The sequence below is a fragment of the Periplaneta americana genome, chromosome 14 (genome assembly GCF_040183065.1).
Source record: "Periplaneta americana isolate PAMFEO1 chromosome 14, P.americana_PAMFEO1_priV1, whole genome shotgun sequence".
NCBI classification, from domain to species: Eukaryota; Metazoa; Arthropoda; class Insecta; order Blattodea; family Blattidae; genus Periplaneta; species Periplaneta americana.
This window is the reverse complement of record NC_091130.1, coordinates 28,342,800-28,365,358: the sequence shown is the minus strand read 5'-3', so window position 1 is coordinate 28,365,358 and position 22,559 is coordinate 28,342,800. Positions and strand designations below refer to the sequence as shown.

The 22,559-nt window shown below is 34.9% G+C and overlaps 1 protein-coding gene and 1 long non-coding RNA gene across 2 annotated transcripts in view; both read left to right on the top strand.

Annotated features, from left to right (window-relative positions):
* Nucleotides 1-22,559, top strand: part of LOC138713208 (uncharacterized) — a 169,039-nt gene that overhangs the window by 84,312 nt on the left and 62,168 nt on the right. The window lies entirely within an intron of this gene.
* The window catches only part of LOC138713959 (uncharacterized), a 144,081-nt gene that overhangs the window by 62,019 nt on the left and 59,503 nt on the right, over nt 1-22,559 (top strand). The window contains exons 5-7 of the mRNA XM_069846539.1: nt 2,989-3,120; nt 10,333-10,422; nt 10,509-10,657. Coding sequence (XP_069702640.1) covers nt 3,001-3,120; nt 10,333-10,422; nt 10,509-10,657 — 359 coding nt within the window. The 5' untranslated portion in view covers nt 2,989-3,000. The remainder of the gene's footprint in view (nt 1-2,988; nt 3,121-10,332; nt 10,423-10,508; nt 10,658-22,559) is intronic.

The following is a 22,559-nucleotide window of genomic DNA, read 5'->3' as shown; positions in this document are numbered from 1 at the left end:
CTGCTTTGGAGTCTGACAATATAACTGCATTCCTAAATTTATTGATGTGGCATAGAAGATTCCTGAGACATTCATTTATTGCAATGATTTCACCATCAAAACTTGTTGTTCCATATCCAAGAGATCTATAAAGTGAGAAGAGACAGCACGTAACACCTGCACCGGCACCTTGTTCTCTGGAGATCAAGGATCCGTCGGTGTATAAATGAAGACAGTTTTGTGGAGGGTACCTAATATTAATTGTCTCTAAAGACAATTGTTTCAGTATTTCAGTGTTTACTTCTGATTTCAGTATTTCTTCTGCTAAATTTAGATTATATTCTATATTTAATAGAGTTAAAGGGTTTGGTTTAATTTGTAAGTTTTCTTTTAAATTCGGGATATTGATTTTCTGTTTTAATTCTTGAACAATGGATATGAAACTTTTTTGAGTTTTCAACCTACAAAGAGGACTGTATGAATGCCAATTGTTACCTGGTAATCTGATAAGTTTTTCATATTGAATCAGTGCTTTTTCTTCTATTGTCATTTTGATGCTGTTAATATTAGTGAGGAATCTCATAGAATCTATTGGCGTTGTTTTGATTCCACCAGTAATGAGTCTGAGAGCTTGGTTTTGAACATATTCTATTTCGTTTATGAAAGGTGAAGTAATTAAAATTTCTCCACAGAAATAGTAACAAAGTGCAACAGGCTCAAGAGAATCAGATTTAGAAATATGGTGGGATAAATAGACCTTGGCAAGTAGGGGAGAAAGTATGGGTCAAAGACTCCGAGAAAAGGAAGGTTCAGGGATTGCAGGAATAATAGCATAAGTTTTAGGCCCTTGTCGATTCAGGGTGGCTATACCTTCTTTGCAGAGCAGATGGATTCGACATGAGAATCAGCTTAGTAAAAGGTCCAATGTTTCTGTTGCATGGGAAAATTCAATTTTTGATCGAAGGGGAAGTGAGGATGAAAACAAGGAATCATTAGAGATTTAAGAGGCAGATAAAATAGATTGTTCAGGTGATAATAATATTGAGTTGCCAATAGAACATAATGTTAACATTGAGTGTGACAGTAATAGTGGAGTGCTTGATGGTATTAGAACCCGTTGGGAGATTAAGCCTCCGAAAAGGCTCATTGAAGAAATGTAATATTTCTTTGTATAATTATATTACACGTGAAATATAATAGCTAATTATATTCTTTTTTTAAGTGGAAGAAGTATTATGTAAGAATGTTTCCTTTCTCGTGTGAACATTCTTTTGTTAATTGTTGCCATTGTTAGATTTTGTTTGTAGAATGATCATGAATAAAGAAAGGTTGAATACTGAACATATTTTTCTTGTAATGAAGAACATTACAGTGAGCTAGCTTTGTTTTTGTTAAGTAAGGAGTATTTTATTATTTTAATATTCGATACACTTTTCTCTTTTCTTGACTTAGAAACACTGAATTTTTACAGAAGTATCAAGTGTGGGTACTTTTTGAAAAGGTCTTAATGAGCACTATTAAAAAAAAACATATTGGGTGTCCCATTTAAAATAAGAGAGTTGGAGTTACTTCCGGTTAAACCGGAAGTAGAAAAAACTCGGTAATACCATTGTTGAGTTCTTAGTATATGGTTATCTCCACATACCAAGTTTCATGTCACTGAACCACATGCTTCAAAAGTTATTTAGGTGGTGAGAGACTTTTAACTAACCCTATATATTGGGCTGTGTAATATAGATAAAAACTGTTGTAAAATTACGTTTTTATTAAATTAATTACAAAGAATCAGTTTCTGGTTTCCAGGTAGTCTACGATTTCTTAATCACCGTCTTCACTCATCTCGCTATCTGTAGAGTTATCATTCAGATTGATGATGATGCGAGGATAGGACCTGCATGACAGCGAATGATTGTGATCGAGAGAAGCAGCATGCAGAAGGTTGTGCTTCTAACTATATAGGTAGCACTGCATGGTCAGCATTGCCATTCTGTGCGCGGAGGTGTGACTCTTGACCATCTGTCACTTTGCCGTTCCCATATCTGAAAACAGCGCAGTTTTCCCCACTTGCCTGATTTCGTGGCTGCTACTATTGTAGACATATTTTCATATATAAAATGTTATCATTAATTATAGATGTGTAAAATTACTTTATACTAATTATCATTATCGTAAAAATGGGTAGGCCTATGTATTTTTCTGTTGACTACTGTTTCATTTCATGTATTTGATAACGTTACATTGTTTTAAAAATATTTATTTTCACAATGTTTACAAAGTATTTAAAGGTAAATAATTGATTAAATGGCGATCTTACTCGTGTTAATTATGTAAGCATGTGTGGCTTACAGCTGTTTCGGTGCTACTTGACACCATCCTCAGAGCCTACTAGATCTCGGCACTATCTCAACTTCACTTACATAATTAACACGAGTAAGATCGCCATTTAATCAATTATTTATATTCAAGTGTTAAAAGTAGTGTACGAAAGATTCAACATGGAATATTTAAAGTTACCTAATGAAAACGTTTTCAGTCACTAATGCAAAGAAAGGACACTAACTGAGGTTCTTATGCCTATAGTCTGTGTAAAAGCGTGGATGTTAGAAGGGGTAACAACATTCTCATATACAAAGATGAAGCCATTATATCAAAGCAGTTGCAACGTATAGAAAAGAAAAAGAAGAAAGTGGCAGCATATTTGGAAATTGCAAAGTTAAATGATAAGGACAGAGAGGTGTCAAACTGCCTCACTTCAGTTACTCACCACTGTAATGAATTCTTCTCCATCTTAGGCATGTGTCTCACATACGTGATTAATTAACATAAACATTTTGATTTAAGTAAGAGATTTCAATTAAGACTTGAGTTGAAAAGGAAGGATGTGATGGGGGTTGTCAGAATTGGAAACTAACACACTATTTGTATCATGTAGGCCTAACAGAGTTCTTAATCACAGTTTAATAGTATTTGGTATTAATTTTTTTATGTAACTTCACAAATATTATTCAGGCTAAAGCACTGATGGATCGAAATAGAGAAGAAAGTGACAGTTCTGATGCGGATAGCAACACTGCAACAACAACAATGCTTGGAGAGGAACCGAGCAGGAAGCGTCACAAGAAGGACAATGACAAAATATTGGTATGGATTTTCACATTATGCACATAGGCCTAAATATGTGAATGTGCTAAAATATTGAGAAAAAAAATCTACTATTCTTTTTATGGCTATATTTCTATGTACACGAATTTCATTTAGCTATTTGCTATTAAACATTACTCCTCTTTCTTAATGAAGGAGAAAGCAATGCTGGAGTACGTAGGAGGGCTATAACTTGGACGTTTTCAATTGCAATTGAGGTGTTCCCTGGAATAACAACTTTACATACATTACATTGTTTTTCCACTTCCAGCATATATAGAATATATTGAATATATAGAATCTCCTTCCTGACAAAATATTATTTCCCTGCAACAAATACAATGCCCTCTAGAAACATTTGAATGTCGGACTGTGCAATGCTATTATATCAGATCTAAAATGTTTGATGCTTTTTATCTCAAATTCAAGCTTTTGTAGTTAAGTTCTTGCTCCAGAGAACATGCCTCGTTTAATTGAAGTGGGCTATATAAAAAAACTCAACATTTTGAAAGTTGGACCAACTTTTGTTTCCCTGTGAACCTAAGGAATACGATTCGATTAATCTATCGATTAATCAATTAAATTCAAATAGTTAATAGTTATTTTGATTGATTGACAGCACTAGAAATTAGCCATTATGCCATTAAAATTACTGATTTTTTTATATAGAATACAGCTAGTATGTGAAAATATTTTTGGAAGAAATTATTGGCTATCTTAATGAGAAAATGTGTATAAAGTATAGCTTGGTTTTCTCTCTGTTTTTTAAGGAGAAGAAAGAGAATTTAACAGAAACAGATGGAGCAGATAGTATGGCAGGGCCAAGTATAATAGTGGAGCCGGAGAAACAAGTACCGGCAAGCAAAGAGCCCTTGAAAATATGTTTACATGTGTATCTGTTTGTGTGAAGCATTTATAATATGACCAGAATATTGTAATAATATATTGTGGCAATTTCTTGTAGCACATGCCGATATTTAAGTTAAAAAAGAAGTTGTTGTTCCAGGGAACATGCCTCGTTTAATTGAAGTTCGAGTATGTAAAGAAACTCGACGTTTTGAAAGTTGGACCTACTTTTGTCTTCCTGTGAACCTAAGGAATAGGATATTCTTCCCTCTTGCTCCCCCTTTGTTCACCTGAAGATGAAGGCAGGTCCAACTGTGAAATTTTGTGCTGTTTTGTTTTACAAGCAATAGTAAAAAAAAAGAAATGTTCTGAATTATTCCTCTTTTTTCTCCATTTTTCATTCCCTTCTTCCTCTTTCTACGTCTCTTTCTTGCCTCCTCCTTCTTCTTGTAAAACTTTTCTATTTCCTACAATGAATTGGGCATGGTGCCTGCTTTGTTCTCCATAATAAACTCAAATATAAACCTCAATAAGTTTTTTGCCTTAGAAGCGTTGTGTAATGTGTATATTTCTTACAATTTCTAGTTAAATGAAACAAATTGAACATTTCTTATTAGGTTCATTCTCTGAATATGGTACTATTTATTGTCACTGTGTAGTAAAAATGACAGGAAAAATAAAATGTTGAGTTTTTAAAATAATTATTAAATTAAGTCACTAAGAAGTGAGGTATTATGGAACATCTTACTGAATATGTCTTCATTTACAGTATATTTAGGCTATCCAAAGAGTAATAACGTCCCCTCTGTGGACTGTCCCTACACCTGATTTGTGACAATCTGGGCATTGTTGATTGTCAAATCTTATTTAAAAAATGTACTGTTACAGCGAATAATAATAATATAAAGTATCAGAAATCTATATCCAAGAAAGATTTCGGAGTTTCAAAAATTGAACAGGATTATTGAATTTAAAAGTTTGTCCCTTGGAAACTGAATCTCCCTACATGACAACTATAAAAGTGCCATCTCCAGCAGCGAAACTCCGACATACACTTTACAATCAATATAATATATCAAGAAACAAATACAACAGACTCATCAAAACAGGAATACTAGATGGACGACATGCACAACCGGATCACTAACAAGAGACACCTACTTCCCAACAATCCATGACCGACTCAAAAGCCATAATTTCAAACCTACTTTCGTAACAACGCAGTTTCTTTCTGGACATGGGAAATTTGGGACTTATTTCGACAGATTCAACATTCCAGCAGACATCGACTCTACATGCTCCTGCCGCGAAGACCTTCACAGTGTGAAACACCTTCTATTTGACTGTCCTATTATTGAAGCAAAGAGATTTCGAATAAAGACACATCTTCTGGACTGCGACACCGAATACAGGACTCCACTATGTGAAGTAATCAAAAAACCTTGTTGCTACAGACAATTTATAGACTTGTTAAACTTTATCCTTAAAAGACTGTAGAGATATATTTCACCATTATCTGTGTACAAAAATAAGTAGTATAGATATGTAGTACACCGTATAACAAAACTAAAACCTAACATACCGCTTGGTGAATTAGGTTCTTTTCCACGGATATGTAATAATAATAATAATAATAATAATAATAATAATAATAATAATAATAATAATAATAATAATAATAATAATAAATAAATGTTCATAGAGTGCAGCAGCTCTCAGTGTGTGTCTCTGGAGTTAATGAGAAAGAAAGCCATAATGTTTAACAGTCAAAGCTTGTTTTCACCAGTGAATCTTGTGTTGTGGATGTTAAATATCAATGATCATTTTGAGTTTCGCACAGTTCTTCCCATATACTCCGTGGTCACAATAATTAAGGTAGGAACACTCATTAAATGTTTTAGTCTAATTCTGCGTGTGTATTAGGATGCAATTCAAATGTATGAGAGCTACCAATGTTGTAACCTCAAAACTGAAGCAATGAAAAAATGAAATGTCTAATTTTGTCTGCTCTGTGGACATCCTCTCCACGGAGGATAATACTTTACACGGAGGGTAAACAAGTTTGAAATTAATTTAAATTTGTGCTTAGAATTATGTAATAGCCTAAATACTTTATCTATAGTTTTTGTTTTTCTTGCTTTGTACAAAACAATGACACCAACAAAAAAGAAAAAGTCTAAACAGTCAAATGCTCAAATTCAAAAGAAGAGAGAACAGAAAACACTTAGTATGATACGATCTAGGCAGAAGGTACGTGAAAATCCTATCCTTTATGAAGAAATTAAAAGAAAAGAGAGAGAACACTATAATCAAAGAAAGGCTTCTGGAAAAATAAAGACTATTGACAAAATGAACGACCGTGAAAAGAGGGCAGTAAGGAAAGTTTGGAAAGAGAAGGTCAAAAGTTATCATAAGAAGATAAGAGAACAGGAGAATGTGAAACAATATGTAGACGAGAAGAGAATGGTCAGAAGAAATAGATACAAGCTACAGCAAAAGATAAAGGAATTGGAGGAGAAAATAGAAGAACTAACGCAAAACTAGAAAAGTATAAAAAGAGATTGAGTTGGTTAAAGGAAAGTAAGCAAGTTCTACAGGAAAGCCCAAGAAGGAAAATTCGCTGACTGCTGCATAGTCAAGATAAAAACAGTGAACATCTAGCATACAGACAATTGTTGTTTGCAGAAGTTACTGGCAAGCAAATACAGGAGAATTTTAATAAACATATATCACGGAAAGTTAAGAAGACTATAGTTAAACTTTTGAGTGGAAAAATAGTTAAAAATACCGTTATTGCAATAATTATACTTTGCTTTATGTACTATTGATTACCTTTTCTCTTTTCATAATTAATGTGATCCTGCAATTTTGTCGAATTTACTACTTCGTAACTATTTCTGGGTTTCTTCCTACATCTCACAGGAACATTTCCCTTTAACAATATTAAACAGACCTCCAAGACTGTATAACTACAACAGCAGTGAAGACAGATACTCTCCATTGACATGCACGTCCACTCCGTGGACAACTGAAAACAAAAAATGCCTAATATTCAAGTAACAAAATTTAAAAAAACTTGGTCAGTTATCTGGAGGTGTTAAGTTATATTAATAAAGACGTCTGACCAGTCAGCGTAATATTTTTGTACATTTATCATAAATCTCATTTTGTTCTTCAATTTTGTACCTTTTTCAGAGAATGATCCATTATAGCTGCTAATCGACTAAAATGTTTGATCAGTTAACTGGATACATTTAATTGATTAATTGACCGGTTAATCGAATTTCAAATAGTACTTGTAAGTTTGAAAAAAAAAACACCTAATATCATTTTATAATAATTCCATTTGCTATAAAGAACACACAAACATTTTTAATTTTATTGATATATATCGCATACAGCCTTCACTATTAGGTACTCCAACATAGATTGAGAAGATGAACTGGAAATAGCATTGTTAGTAGATGTGGATCCATCTTGGAAAGGATGAAAATGTTTAGACTATTTGTGCTTCCACTATAACTGAACGATTTTCCGCATTTCTTACAAAACACTGCTTTTCTGCCCTTCACCTTTCCACAATTGTTTAATTTAAATTCGAAACTTTAACCAAGTTTTCCACGCAGTGATTCATAAGCGATATTTGTAAATGAAGTTCACAAATGAAGAGTCCACTGCAAGAATGATGGATGTCACTTTTTTGTCGAAAATGAACCAAGACTGTCAATACATAGCTTAAGACATATAGAACGTACATAGAGAGTTACATGGCATTAACACTGATAGTCATTGTCCAGTAATGATCGGAAAATCACAGCTAAGCATTTCAAACTTTCAATCGCTTCTCCTGCAAAATGTATTCCAAATGACATCCATCATTCTTGCAGTGGACTCTTCAAATATACAACACTAAATACCTATGCTGACCCCTGAATGACCAGATATTACGCACAATCTTTGAAAGTAACTGATAATCTAGTCACTGAAAGCTGAGCTTTGACAGTTTCATAAACAACTAATGGGCAAAGTCAGGTGCTTGTGGACGAAATAAAAGTACAATATTCAATTCCAGGAAATACTATTACTCTGATCATTAACTCTCTTCCATTTGCAAGTAAATGGTTACCTAAGCTGCGTTTTCAAAGAGAAAAGAGATTTGTGTGTACTTGGAGTAGCTTTTAGCTATCTAAAGCAAGAAACAAGAACATCAGTTTACACTAATGACCTGTCAAATAATATACCGATGAGTAGCCTGAACATAGCAACAGCAGATTTACGAGGAAGTTCTGGGTTTACCCAACCACTTTAATGATGTGTGAATGTGCACCATCATTCCCTTCGAGTGATTAAAGGTCTCGCCCATTACCTGGATCTCTATTCTTACTCACTAAATAATCAACCCATATATCTTCACATAATGAGTTCACTATTAGTTTAACTCTAGCATGAAAACTTTTCTCTTCAGTGTGGATGGAAGATGGATTATAGATGGAGTGTCAGACAAATCTACACGCACTTAGTCACTAATATGGGTTCATCATGCTGCCTCCAGAATTGAATTTTGAAATGGCCTGTAAATTTTTCCAATAGCCCTTTCATTCAGGAACAGGGTTTTTTTACACACTATTGTTTTCTGTTAATAAAACCTTGATAGTTCTCACGACAAATAATATAGGTATTTATCTACATTATATCATTAATATTACAATCGTTTTATCACATATAACTCTTTATCACGCTTCATAATACACTTCCGATCTTTCATTGGTATATCTTCTATCCCTTTTCTCCACATGCTTGCAACAGTTCCTTTTATTAGTTCAGTATTCAGTCTCTATTTGTCAACTAATGTATTAAAAACACTAACCTTCATTCTTTCACTATTTTAATCCGTTAATAAAAGCCCTCCATTTTTTTCCTGTATTACTTCTTTATAGTCACACAACCCTAATTGTCATCTTCTAATCTAACATGTCAGATATTAAATTTATTCCCTCCCTACTTTCTTATAAACAACGTAATGCTTACCATACCTTTTCTTTATCATTTTACACACTGCACCCGCCCACCACACATTTTAGCTCTTCTTTACACCAGTTTCTAAGTTTGTACTGTAAGTTCTCTGATTTTTCTCTCCCCATTTCTCCCCGATTCTTGTCTACTTCTGTTTGCACTTGCCTCTTCCTCTTCTGGCTTCGTATAGATAGTTACGAGCTGACGAGATGGCATGTGATGTATGAGGGACAGAGAGTGTTATTGTCATCTGTGAAGGACAGACAGGTGTAACTTCACAGACATCTATACCACCCATGCACAATGAATCATTTTCGTATTTTCATTCAGTAACCTGCTTTTATTGTGAATATGTTGTTAGGTCTGTATTTTTTTAAAGTGTAATAGTAGTGTTACTGCCTTGCTGAATAGACTGTCTTCCCTCATTGCCCACGCACCTCAACCTACAAAATACGTAAATAAGTGGTGACGAACTTGCACAACTGAAAAGTGAGCTCCGTGGAAGCAAAAATCCATTGAAAGTATGTTTGTATGTGCATCTGTTTGTGTGCAGTATTTATAAAGTAACTAGAATATTGTAATAATATTAATTAATTCATTCATTTAGTGCTCTGCCCAAGGGCAGGTCTTTCACTGCAAACCCAGCTTTCTCCAATCTTCCCTATTTTCTGTCTTTCTCTTTGTTTCCTCATATGATCGATATATTTTAATGTCGTCTATCGTCTGATATCTTCTTCTACCCCGAACTCTTCTCTCGTTCACCATTCCTTTCTTCACCCACTTTTTCCAACACAGCTTCATTCTTCATTTCTTATTCTGTCTGTCCACTTCACACATTCCATTCTTCTCCATGTCCACATTTCAAATGCTTCTATTTACTTCTCTTCACTTCGTCGTAATGTCCATGTTTCTGCCCCATACAATGCCACGTTTCAGTGTATCTCTGGAACAACAGAATTCATCATATGAATCACGATCAATCACGGAAAAATTATATATTTCAAATAGAATTTTATAATATGCAAGAATAAAGTAGAAAAATATGGGAGTTGGAAGACTGTTAAAAATTAGATCTAAATTCGTGAGATACCGGGAAATAAAGGAGGGTTGGTAACCCTATGCATCAGATCATGGAAATGGCTTACACTTGACGCTAGTAGTTAATTTTTCTAGACCAGCATTTAATGAGAAAATGAACCTGTAATTAGCCATTAAGCCATTAACATTACTGTTTCCCCATCTTGCCCAAGATATAGCTAGTATGTAAAAATATTATTGGAAGAAATTATTGGCTGTCTTAATGAGAAAATGTGTATAAAGTATATTTTGGTTTGGTTTCTTTCTGTTTTCAAGGAGAACATAGAAGCAGAAGAGGATACCAATTCACAGTCACAAAAAGCAGACAGAAAGAGAAAATCACATAAAAAGAAAGATCCAGTGAAAGTATGTTTGCTTGTGCATCTGTTTGTTTGAAGCATTTATAAAGTGATCAGAATATTGTAATAATATATTATGGCGATTTCTTGCAGCAAAAACCGAAATTTAAACTAAACAAATCGGGAAGAAGAGCATCAGTCACTGTGAAGGAAGTTAAACGAAGTCCTTTATTTTTAAACGAAATTGGAGAGATGGTTATATGCTCACTTGTTGGAGATATTTCTCCACATTATCCCTCAAGGTAAAATTTTTCTTATGAAGTATGTAGAACTTACAGTGATCTGCAGTAAGTATAATTGGAAGTTTTGGTGGAGTATGTATTTTCAACATCCTTGATATCTGCTGTCATCTGACTACCGTTTACAGTCTTTTACCTCAAATTGTTTACTGTTTTTGTCTATTTCACATGCGAAATTTCAGAATTTTTCTTGAAAAGTAATGATCCATTTTATGGCTGAAATACCACAAAATAATTTTTACTTTAAATCAGTGGTTCCCAAACTTTTTGAACATGGCTCCCTTTCGAATGGAAAAAAGATTCAGGGGCCCTCAAATTAAATTAAATTAATTTAGTCACTAGATGAATCTATCAATATAAATTTAATATGCCTCCATGTTTATATTCTGTATGTATTTAACTTCGAAAATATGTCTACAACTACATTAATTATCGAGTATAGCCATGAGTTCATAAACATGCAGTAGTATTTATAAACTGCGTGTATTTTTTCAGTAATTACATCCATAATTATAAAAAAAAATTGCCTTCAAATTGTTAATTTGAAGAATGGTGTTGTTTCCTTGTCTCACAACTCACCCAGTGAAAATGTATGTTCTTGTTTTTACATTCAGAGTAGTTTGTTTCCAAATGTCTACGCAGTTTTGCGGACAATAAAATCCTGTTACTTAACACTTTGTTGTATAGTACACAAAGGGCATTGGGAACAATTTTATTGCCTGTATATGTAAATCCAAGAACCAAATATGATTCATTATATATTCATTTTTGATTGATTCACTCGTTTTTAAATTAGCAGCACTGGATTGTGATACATGACAAGGTGATCGACTGGTTTCTGAATTTGTAGAACTGTCATATTTTATTACCTTTTATTAGCCACCAATCCATTGAGATGACACTGTATAATACGAAAATTAAAATTATTCGTAATATTAAATTAATATTATTGTGTTGGGAATCAAAGACACGTTGTTATTAACACACAGTTTAACACGAACACCTCACATAAGCCTGCTCGTACTGAATGAATAAAAATTGACTTAACAATAGAAGTTGCAGAAGCAGAACGCCTTTACAACAATTGACGAAATTCGTTTCTTTTTAAAAATATGTGTCAAAAATTTATTGCTGACTAAATAACATTGTCAATCAATTTTATTTTACAATTAAGACATTAAGTCTTCAAGCACATTTAGAAAAAAATTATTCTTACACTGTTGGTCTCGAGAGAAAAAACTGGAAACATTCACACACACCAAGCAGATACGAACCAACGAACTAATAACTCGACAGTCTCCACTCTCACCAAGCAGACAAAAGTTTTCAATAGTATTGATTACCTTAACTGAAAAAAGAATATTTTCACTTTTCCAAGATTTGTCCTTAGCCTTGCCATTGTCGTCAATAGAATTATCAATCCGGTTCATCCGAGGCTTATTGTGAGATTTAAAACCAATTATGAAATTACTGCCCAACAAGTTGCCGGCTCGAAGGAGTAGAATTGGTGAGGTTCCCACCTATACAGCATTTCCTCTGTATATGATGTTGTGGTTATACCGACAATACCCGGTCCCCAGAGCCTCATCTGTAAAAGCAGGTTGCACCAGGGGCAGGTTGAAGATGGGATTTGGATAGGAGAGGTTATAGAATGAACTTCACTATCCCTTACAAAAAAGAGCTATCGCTTACTGTTAGAAAATCGGTTACAATATTTTCAGAAATTATTGGTCCCAAACTGTTGAACCTCTTGAATTACCAGTTGCTGCTAATACTGAAATTGAACCTATCTCCAAATTTGAACTAAACTTAGTTCAAGTTTTAAAGAAAATGAAGAAGAATAAAGCCCCAGGAGAGGATTTACTGAATACTGAATTGTTTAAATATGCCAGCCAGACATTTATAAATAGACTCCTTCACTTTCTAAATAAGATATGGACAGGAGATGATATACCAACAAGTTGGACAAAATCAATCGTAGTTCCTATATTCAAAAGAGGAGACATAAAATCGTATGCCAACTACAGAGGGATCAGTCTATTAAATACAGGATATAAAATCTTTACCAGCATAATCAAGAACAAATTGTATAAACATTATGAAGCACTTTTCGGAGAAGAACAAAATGGCTTCTGAAAGGGAAGATCATGTTGCGATGGATATTTTACATTAAAATATTGTTGGAAAAACACCGGGAATTCAACTTAGAAACACATATTGCTTTCATTGATTTGGGAAAAGCATTTGATAGGGAGAACAGAAATAAATTATTAAATGTATTATCACAGACCATGTTCCACAACAACTTATAGCAAACATATATAATATCTATAATACAAATCTAATTGCAGTAAGGTGTGACAATAAATTATCTCATTGGACAGAAATTCATACAGGAGTAAGACAAGGCTGTGGCCTTTCACCGTTGCTATTTATTATATATATGAATCAAAGAATTAGAGAATGGAAACAATTGCCTCATGGATATATACAACTCAATAAACATTTACAACTAGATTCATTACTTTTTGCAGACAATTTAGCTCTGATGGCACCCTCAGAAGATGAATTACAATGTTCAACTTTTAATTTTAACAAAATTGGAATTAAATATGATATGAAAATCAATAAAAGAAAAACTAAAATTATGGCCTTCTGCGGAAAATACCCTGTGCCTAGAAAATATATTTAGATTCAAAAATATTAGAAAGAGTAAATTATTTTACATATCTCGGATACACATTATCTTTTTTCGATGAAGTAGACATTTCACAGAAAATTTCTAAATACTGTACACCAAAACAATGGGAATAATTAACAACATTATGAAACCTTCCCTAATACAAAGGCATACTAGAATTCGCCTATACAAGACCTTGGCAAGACCTGTACTTTGTTACAGCAGTGAGGCATGGACATTGAGGAAGAAAGACGAAAGCAGAATAACGGCTAATGAAATGAAATTTATGAGATATACAGCAGGATATACGAAATGGGATCACAAACGCAATGAAGATGTAATGGAAGAATTACAACTAGAACCTGTAATTAATCACGTAAAACATTATCAGAACAACTGGATAAATCATCTGTATTGCATGCATAGAGATAGAATCCCAAAATTCATGCTCCACTATCATCCAAATGGAAAGAGATCTCTCGGTCGTCCAAAGAAGCGCTGGGTTGAAAATTCAACTGTGAGATCGTAACAGGCCATTTGGCCTAATACTTGAAGGGAAGAAGAAGAAGAACTGAAAAAAGAAAGTCATGTTTTTTACAGCAGCTTGAAGGTCAGCTTATGCAAGGGTGAGATCTGGTCATCTACCCTTGCCAATATACTAACTTTCACAAGTACAGTCGAATACAGTATTGTACAATCGCATCGAGTAAAAACAGTAGCAATTAGAACTAAATTGGCTGATGCCCTTAGAAAATTAAAATACACCTCCTATGAATAAGTCCACAGAACTGCTGACAATGGCAGTAACAGACGCTTTGACATAATCGTCATTAGTGAATCCCTGTCTCAGGGTATGATCATTGAGCCCACCATCAGGTTTGAAACATATAAAGGACAGCCTGAAGACGTACACGAGGAGAAACGAGCAATCTACGTTCCAACCATCCCATATTATAAAGATAAATACCAACTTCACGATATCAGTGTTGCGGGATTGATGTTTGGAGCAAGAGGAACGATACCTAACTTCTCTTCTCAGTTCTGTAAGACCCTAGGGCTGCACAAATATTTTCTAGATGAACTGGCCCTTCTCAAAATTAAAGAGTCAGTCAAACTCTTATAGAACCATCTATATGGACTCTAATTCAGTGTACTGAAACAATTGACACACCATTATCATTTTTCTTTTTCTTATTAGCTTTCATTGCTTCTTTACTTGTTTGTAAATTTTCTTATTCTGTTAACTGCCATTGTTTGTTTGTTTCTTGTTTGTCATTTTTCTTTGTTATCTTTCATCATCTAATTTTTTGTTTTGTTTTGTATGCTTTGCCTAGTGGCAGCCTCTAATTTGAGGAAGTTCTCGTAAATAAATAAATATATGTTATTTATTTCAAAATATATATTACCAACCATAGATCTCCTAAGTGTTGGCGGATCGCCAGAGATCCATGGAGCACACTCTGGGAACCACTGCTCTGAATCATGTCGGAACTGCTTTTCATTGTACTTTATTTTGGTCCGTGATTAGTTGAGGCCAATGAGTATTAAATTCTAAGTTATGCTGTGAATTTTTCCTTCTTTCCAATGGTTGGGTACACTTGATAAAAATGAAAGTGGCCGGCGTCTGAGAGACTAAGTTTGAATCGGGTATTTCCGTGAGTACTCAGGACAGCCAGGCTTTGTTCAAAAGATTGCGTATATTCTTTTGGTAATTATAATGAGGAACACAACTATTAATCACTAAAATCTTCCGAGAAAATAATTAACATACGAGATTTAAAACAGACAGATCATTCAGAGTGTTTAGGCTAAACAGTGAATATTATAACACAAACACAATATACTGTATAACAGGTTCTCAGGTGGAGTATGACCATTGATTGTTACAATGCCATTCTGACTACAGTAAAACTCTTAGCGTAGTTTGTAGAGTGATAGTTAAGAGCTCGTGAGGTTGTGAGATCAAATCTTGCCTTTTAAATGCATCAGTGAAAATATAACAGGTTTTCGTCATTTTTTTACCCTTACAATACTTTTCGCTTTATTATTTTTTTCGTGTTAATAGAAACTTTTGACGCTAGATGGAAGTAACACTAAAGATGACAATTAGGGGCTTTCATATTAAAATGCTGTGTTAATTATTTTATTAATCCCTGCTGCTTTGCACTCTATTGTCTAAGTAACATTCAGTAAATATGTTGACGATTAAATAATTGGCAATAATTAATTTGCAAGTTGTGCTATAGGGAATATGATTATTATACTAATAGAACTGTATTTCACTAATATGAGTAATCGAGAGCTTAGTGTGAAACTAACATAACTACAAAACTGACATTTTTAGGTTTTATACAAATTGATGGCAAATACATTCTTCTACATAGCTGTTATTATCATATGTCCCAGAAAAGAGCGGCCAGCCGGTTGGCCACACCCTGCGTGGTTTCGGCCGTGCGTTAACCATTTCTCCTGTGCAATTGACCTCCAGTAGCCATATGGCATTCAGTGTGCTTAGAAGTTGTGTAATGAAACTCTCAATTCTTCAAGTGTACAACATTAGTGTACAAAGTTTAGTGATTATTGTGTATTTAGGTAATGCCTAGCAATAAATTCTCACTTTGTGAACGTGTGTATATGTACAATACTTATATAAAAGGCAGAAAGTCGTGTGCGAAAACAAAACGAAAATTTCGAATAAAGTTTCCAAACAGACCTGTGCCTTCCGCCAAAACAATTAGACAACTCGCTAAAAGATTTAAAGAAACAGGCTCAGTGGAGAATCGAAAATCAAGCAGAAAACGTAGTGTTCTTACGTGAAACGATTGTCAGTTTATTTCCAGTAAGATTCCGCCACTACTCATACAGTTGCAGTGTCAATGAGGGAATTGAGGCGTATTTTCAGTATGAAAATAATCAGTAATAATTTGAGGCCTCCACGAAGCCCAGATATAACACCCTGTGACTTTTATTTATGCGGAACACTAAAAGGTAGGGTTTATAGGAAAAATCATCATTCTATAGATGAACTAAAAGAATAGAAGGAATCCAAGCTATCAATGATGTGGAACTTCAGAGTGTTGTTCATTCGTTTATCAGAAGATGTCAGTTGTGTGTGGCAGCAAACAGGGGCCATTTCCTGCAACGACTGTGAGCATGGTGTCCAAATTATTGAACATTTATTGTTAGTACTGTTATATATTGGAGAAGCGGCGGAGAAATGGTGATGTGCTCAGCGGAAACCACGCAGGGCGCGGCTGGCCACTCTTTTCTGGGACGTATGATAATAATAGCTCTGTACTTGATTAGAAAAAATCGTAACTCAGTTCCGAAAAGTCTTATGTATAATACAATTCGTAACTACAAAACATAATGGTATAGTTCATGTGAAATAAGCGTATTGCCTGTTAAGAATTTTGTTGTGAATAAATCATTGATTGTAGTTACATTAGTTTCACATTAAGCCCTCGTATTTACCTGTATGTTTAGCCCATGTTTCAAGTCAACAATTTACTGAAAGTTTTACTTCAAGTTTAAAAGAAAATTGAAAATAAAACATTTCGGTATGACTATCCCAGATATAAATGTAATACACAAAACCAAAATGAAACATAATATTACGTACTGGTGCTTATAATAAGAAGTTTAATATACAATAGTGAGTCCAAGTGAACATTCCGATGTTTTTGTTGGCCAAGCAGAAGCAGGTCCCTACCGGTACTGCCGCTTCTTGCATCTGCAAACTCACGGCATTTTGCCAGATGAAAACTTACGTACTACCCATATGTTGTATAGTATTTTATAAGTTTTCAGAACTGGATATGCCTGTTCTATGTCTAACCACTAGATGCCAATTAAATTGTTGTCACGGGTTAGCCTCCCTTTATCTGCATGGCTGGTGAATCCCCTAATGTTTAATTTATTTTTATCATTCCTCACTGGTGTTCGTGTTATCCTTCACATCTGAGCTGCGCTATTGCCGCTGCTTGCATCTATGAACTAATGGTGCTTTGCCAGATTAAAACTATATTATTAACATTTGGTACTCATGGTAGCAATTCTCCTAGAGATACTTTACGTTTAAAAAGAAGTTGCACCTTTATAGCTTCTATCAAACAGAAATAGGACGATTTTGTATTTTAGATAGACAATCACTGCAATAAATTTTCCAACTGTACTTCATTTCATGCATGTTTATGAATAATGTTCTTAAAACTTATACAAATTGTATTTGCTCTGATATTGTGTTTGGTTGTGTGCAGGTGGTGTAAAATTGAAGCGTACGAACAACTGACTCACATCGTTATTCTGTTAATTGAGGGACTTTCCTTGAATGATTTTCAAGCTCATGAGAGTTTATTTGCTGCAATTACTGACAACTTCAAGATTAAACTTGAAATAATAACACCATTATCATATGGTGGATGTATTATAAAGGAATTGGCAGCACTTCCTTTATTATGCACCCAGAAACACAGGCTGCTGAAACGTGAGTACATCATAGTCAGTTTCTCTCTTAATAATTGTTTTTAGGTAAGCTTGCATGTGGTACACTGCTGTGGAGTAATGGTTAGCTTTCCTGGCCGTGAAACGAGCTAGCCTGGGTTCAAATCCTGGCTGGAACAAGTTACCTGGTTGGAATATTTTCCGAGGTTTTCCCTCAACCACTCGAAGCAGAATTGCTGGGTAACCTTCGGCATTGGATCTCAGACTCATTTCGTCTTCATTAGTATCATTTCATTAATCATTTTAATAGTTACAAGTTGATTAGGGTCTACACCTGTAGAGGAACAGCGCGTCTGGCCACGAAACCAGGTGGCCCAGTTCGATTCCCGGTTGGGGCAAGTTACCTGGTTGAGGTGTCTTCCGAGATTTTCATTCAACCCAATATGAGCAAATGCTGGGTAACTTTCAGTGCTGGATCTCAGACTCATTCCACCAGCATTATTACCTTCATCTCATTCACATGCTAAATAACCTAAGATGTTGATAAAGCGTCGTAAAATAAAAAAGTTGATTAGGAAACATGGCGGACATGATATCAGGATCTACCTACAAATGGCATCTGTATGCGGGAGTTGCACATATCTGGAGAAGCCGCAGGGGCTTTAATAAGCGGACTACAGGTGACCGGAGATGTTTAGTTTATTTTTATCACTCCTCACTGGTGTTTGTGTTATCCTTCACATCTGAGCTGCAGCTTGTATCTGCGAACTAATGGTGCTTACATACATACTGTTACATTATTAACATTTGGTACTCATGGTAGCAATTATCCGAGAGGACCTTTACATTTAAAAAAGTTACACCTTTATAGCTTCTATCAAACAAAAATAGGACAATTTAAAAAACCGCTGTTTTATATGAATTATTCTATATTTATTGTTGTTTGCCTGATAGCATTTAAAACTGATTTTGAATTTTAGATAGACAATCACTGTAACAAAAAATTCAACTGTACTTCATTTCATGCACGTTTATGAATAATGGTCTTAAAACTTATATAAGTTAACTTACATTATATTTTTTGATTTCCAGTCTCATAGGAGACAATTTAAGGAATTCAATAGGACATTTCAGAATATAATTGAAATTATGACGCCTCTGACCTATAATGGCAGTCTAATAGAAGAAATTGATTTCCATTCTCATAGTAGACAATTTAAGGAATTCAATAGGACATTTCAGAATATAATTGAAATTATGACGCCTCTGACCTATAATGGCAGTCTAATAGAAGAAATTGATTTCCAGTCTCATAGGAGACAATTTAAGGAATTCAATAGGACATTTCAGAATATAATTGAAATTATGACGCCTCTGATCTATAATGGCAGTCTAATAGAAGAAATTGATTTCCAGTCTCATAGGAGACAATTTAAGGAATTCAATAGGACATTTCAGAATATAATTGAAATTATGACGCCTCTGACCTATAATGGCAGTCTCATAGAAGAAATTGATTTCCAGTCTCACAAGAGACAATTTAAGGAATTCAATAGGACATTTCAGAATATAATTGAAATTATGACGCCTCTGACCTATAATGGCAGTCTAATAGAATAAATTGGAATACTTCCTGTTATAGTGACACAGAAAGATTGACTGCTGAAACGTAAGTACATCATAGTCAATAGTCAATAGGACATTTCAGAATATAATGGAAATTATGACGCCTCTGACCTATAATGGCAGTCTAATAGAAGAAATTGATTTCCAGTCTCATAGGAGACAATTTAAGGAATTCAATAGGACATTTCAGAATATAATTGAAATTATGACGCCTCTGATCTATAATGGCAGTCTAATAGAAGAAATTGATTTCCAGTCTCATAGGAGACAATTTAAGGAATTCAATAGGACATTTCAGAATATAATTGAAATTATGACGCCTCTGACCTATAATGGCAGTCTAATAGAAGAAATTGATTTCCATTCTCATAGGAGACAATTTAAGGAATTCAATAGGACATTTCAGAATATAATTGAAATTATGACGCCTCTGACCTATAATGGCAGTCTAATAGAAGAAATTGATTTCCAGTCTCATAGGAGACAATTTAAGGAATTCAATAGGACATTTCAGAATATAATTGAAATTATGACGCCTCTGACCTATAATGGCAGTCTAATAGAAGAAATTGGAATACTTCCGGTTATAGTGAAACAGAAAGATCGACTGCTGAAACGTGAGTACATCATAGTCAGTTTTTCTCTTAATAATTGTTTTCAGGTAAGCTTGCATGTGGTCCACTGCTGTGGAGTAATGGTTAGCCTTCCTAACCGTGAAACAAGCGAGCCCAAGTTCAAATCCTGGTCAGGACAAGTTACCTGGTTGGAATTTTTTCAGAGTTTTTCCCTCAAGCACTCCAATCAGAATTGCTGGGTAACCTTCAGCATTGGACCTGGGACTCATTTCGTCTTCATTAGTATCATTCCATTAATCATCTTAATAGTTACAGGTTGATTAGGGAACATGGCGGACGTGATTCTAGGATCCACCAACAGATGGCATCTGTCTGTGGGAGCTGCACATATCTGGGGAAGCTGCAGGGGCTTTAATAAGCAGACTGCAGGTGACTGGGGGAGTGTATCTCCCTCGGATAGATGGCGTCTTTGTGAGTCATGTAATTGATGGCAGCATGGAGTTCTGGGTGAGGATGCAGCAGATTCAGTCACATGAATTGCGAACAGATGCCATTGATCAGAGAAGGCTGCAGAATAACATCACAGGCAGGCTAAGGAAGGATCTCCAATCAGAACTGGATGCTGTGGCTGAATCGATACAGTGACATCATGCAGTGAATCATGCGCTTAAAGAGCAATCCTAAATGGATTTCAATAATCTTCCAATATAAGGAGGTTGCACAGAAAGCCTAAGGCTGGGTGCGGTGCTTGCTTGCGGGTCCTCCTTTCTCTCCAAAAAAAAGAAAAAGCTTGCACGTGTACATGTTGTCATGATTCCTTTCTATCCACATGGACAGTACAGCATATCTGAAAATTCGTATTTCTTCATTGATTCTAGTTCACGTTAATAACTTCCGGGAGAACCCAGAACGAGAGCAGTGAACAAAGCGGCGCGGACCACAGCGACAACATGCCTCGGCCCGCGAGCCGCACTATAAATACGCCCGCACAACCAGCCACAGGATCAGTTGCCTCAGGTATGCCGAGAAGAGTCTTGCGACCTCGGATACCACTCCACTGAAGATGTCTGCCGCAGTTGCAGACGAAACGTCTGTCATAAAACCAACCAATAGACCACGGCCTCTCAGCCCGGAAAATGAATCTAGATCTAAAGATTAATACAGTCTCTATCATCATATCCCACCTCCTTCAAATCCATTTTATTAGCTTCCCACATACGTCTCGGCCTCCCCAAAAGTCTTTTTCCCTCCAGCCTCCCAACTAACACTCTATATGCATTTCTGAATTCGCCCATACATGCTACATGACCTGGCCATCTCAAACATCTGGATTTAGTGTTCCTAATTATGTCAGGTGAAGAATACAATGCGTGCAGTTCTGTGTTGTGTAACTTTCTCCATTCTCCTGTAACTTCATCCCATACGTGCTACATGACCTGGCCATCTCAAACGTCTGGATTTAGTGTTCCTAATTATATCAGGTGAAGAATACAATGCGTGCAGTTCTGTGTTGTGTAACTTTCTCCATTCTCCTGTAACTTCATCCCATACGTGCTACATGACCTGACCATCTCAAACGTCTGGATTTAGTGTTCCTAATTATGTCAGGTGTAGAATACAATGCATGCAGTTCTGCGTTGTGTAACTTTCTTCATTCTCCTGTAACTTCATCCCTCTTGGTCCCAAATATTTTCCTATGCACCTTATTCTCAAACACCCTTAACCTGTGTTCCTCTCTCAAAATGAGAGTCCAAGTTCCACAACCATAAAGAGCAACTGGTATATAACTGTTTTATAAATTCTAACTTTCAGATTTTTTGACAACAGACTGGATGATAACAGCTTTTGAACCGAATAATAACAGGCATTTCCCATATTTATTCTGTGTTTAAATTCCTCCCGAGTATCATTTATATCTGTCACTGTTGCTCCCAGGTATTTGAATTTTTCCATCTTTTCAAAGGATAAATTTCCAATTTTTATATTTCCATTTCATACAATATTCTCATCACGATACATAGTCATATACTTTGTCTTTTCGAGATTTACTTCCAGACCTATGGCTTTCTCAAAATATGTTATGAAATATTTCATATAAAAGAATTTTTATCTCGAAAAGAAAGCAGAAACGAGCAAAATTTTATTATAAACTTTTTTGTTTGAAATATCTCAAAGAATAATCCTTTGAAATTAATGACATTACTTACTCTTCACCCTGTATACAAGGTTTGACCAAATTTTAAGAAAGTATTTAATTATTTTTTTTTGCCAACCAGTTGCAGCCCTAGGCAGTCTACTGCTGCATACAACCTGGGGTATAGTCCGGGTCAGCTTACTTCATATCTCAAGGGTGAAACCTAACTATTTTTTCCCCATTACTATATATGCTAGTGGATTGTGATGATTTTCTAGTTTGCAGGTTGAATTTCCTTTTGCCTTTTCTGAGTTTTGTAAATCCGCGCTCTGACACTTGTTGTAAATGTGCAGGATTTCTTGTTAAAATAAGATATTTTTATGACCTAAATGAAAAAAATGACCTGAGAACTGACTACAGATTACATAAAAAGATAGCTGAATAATT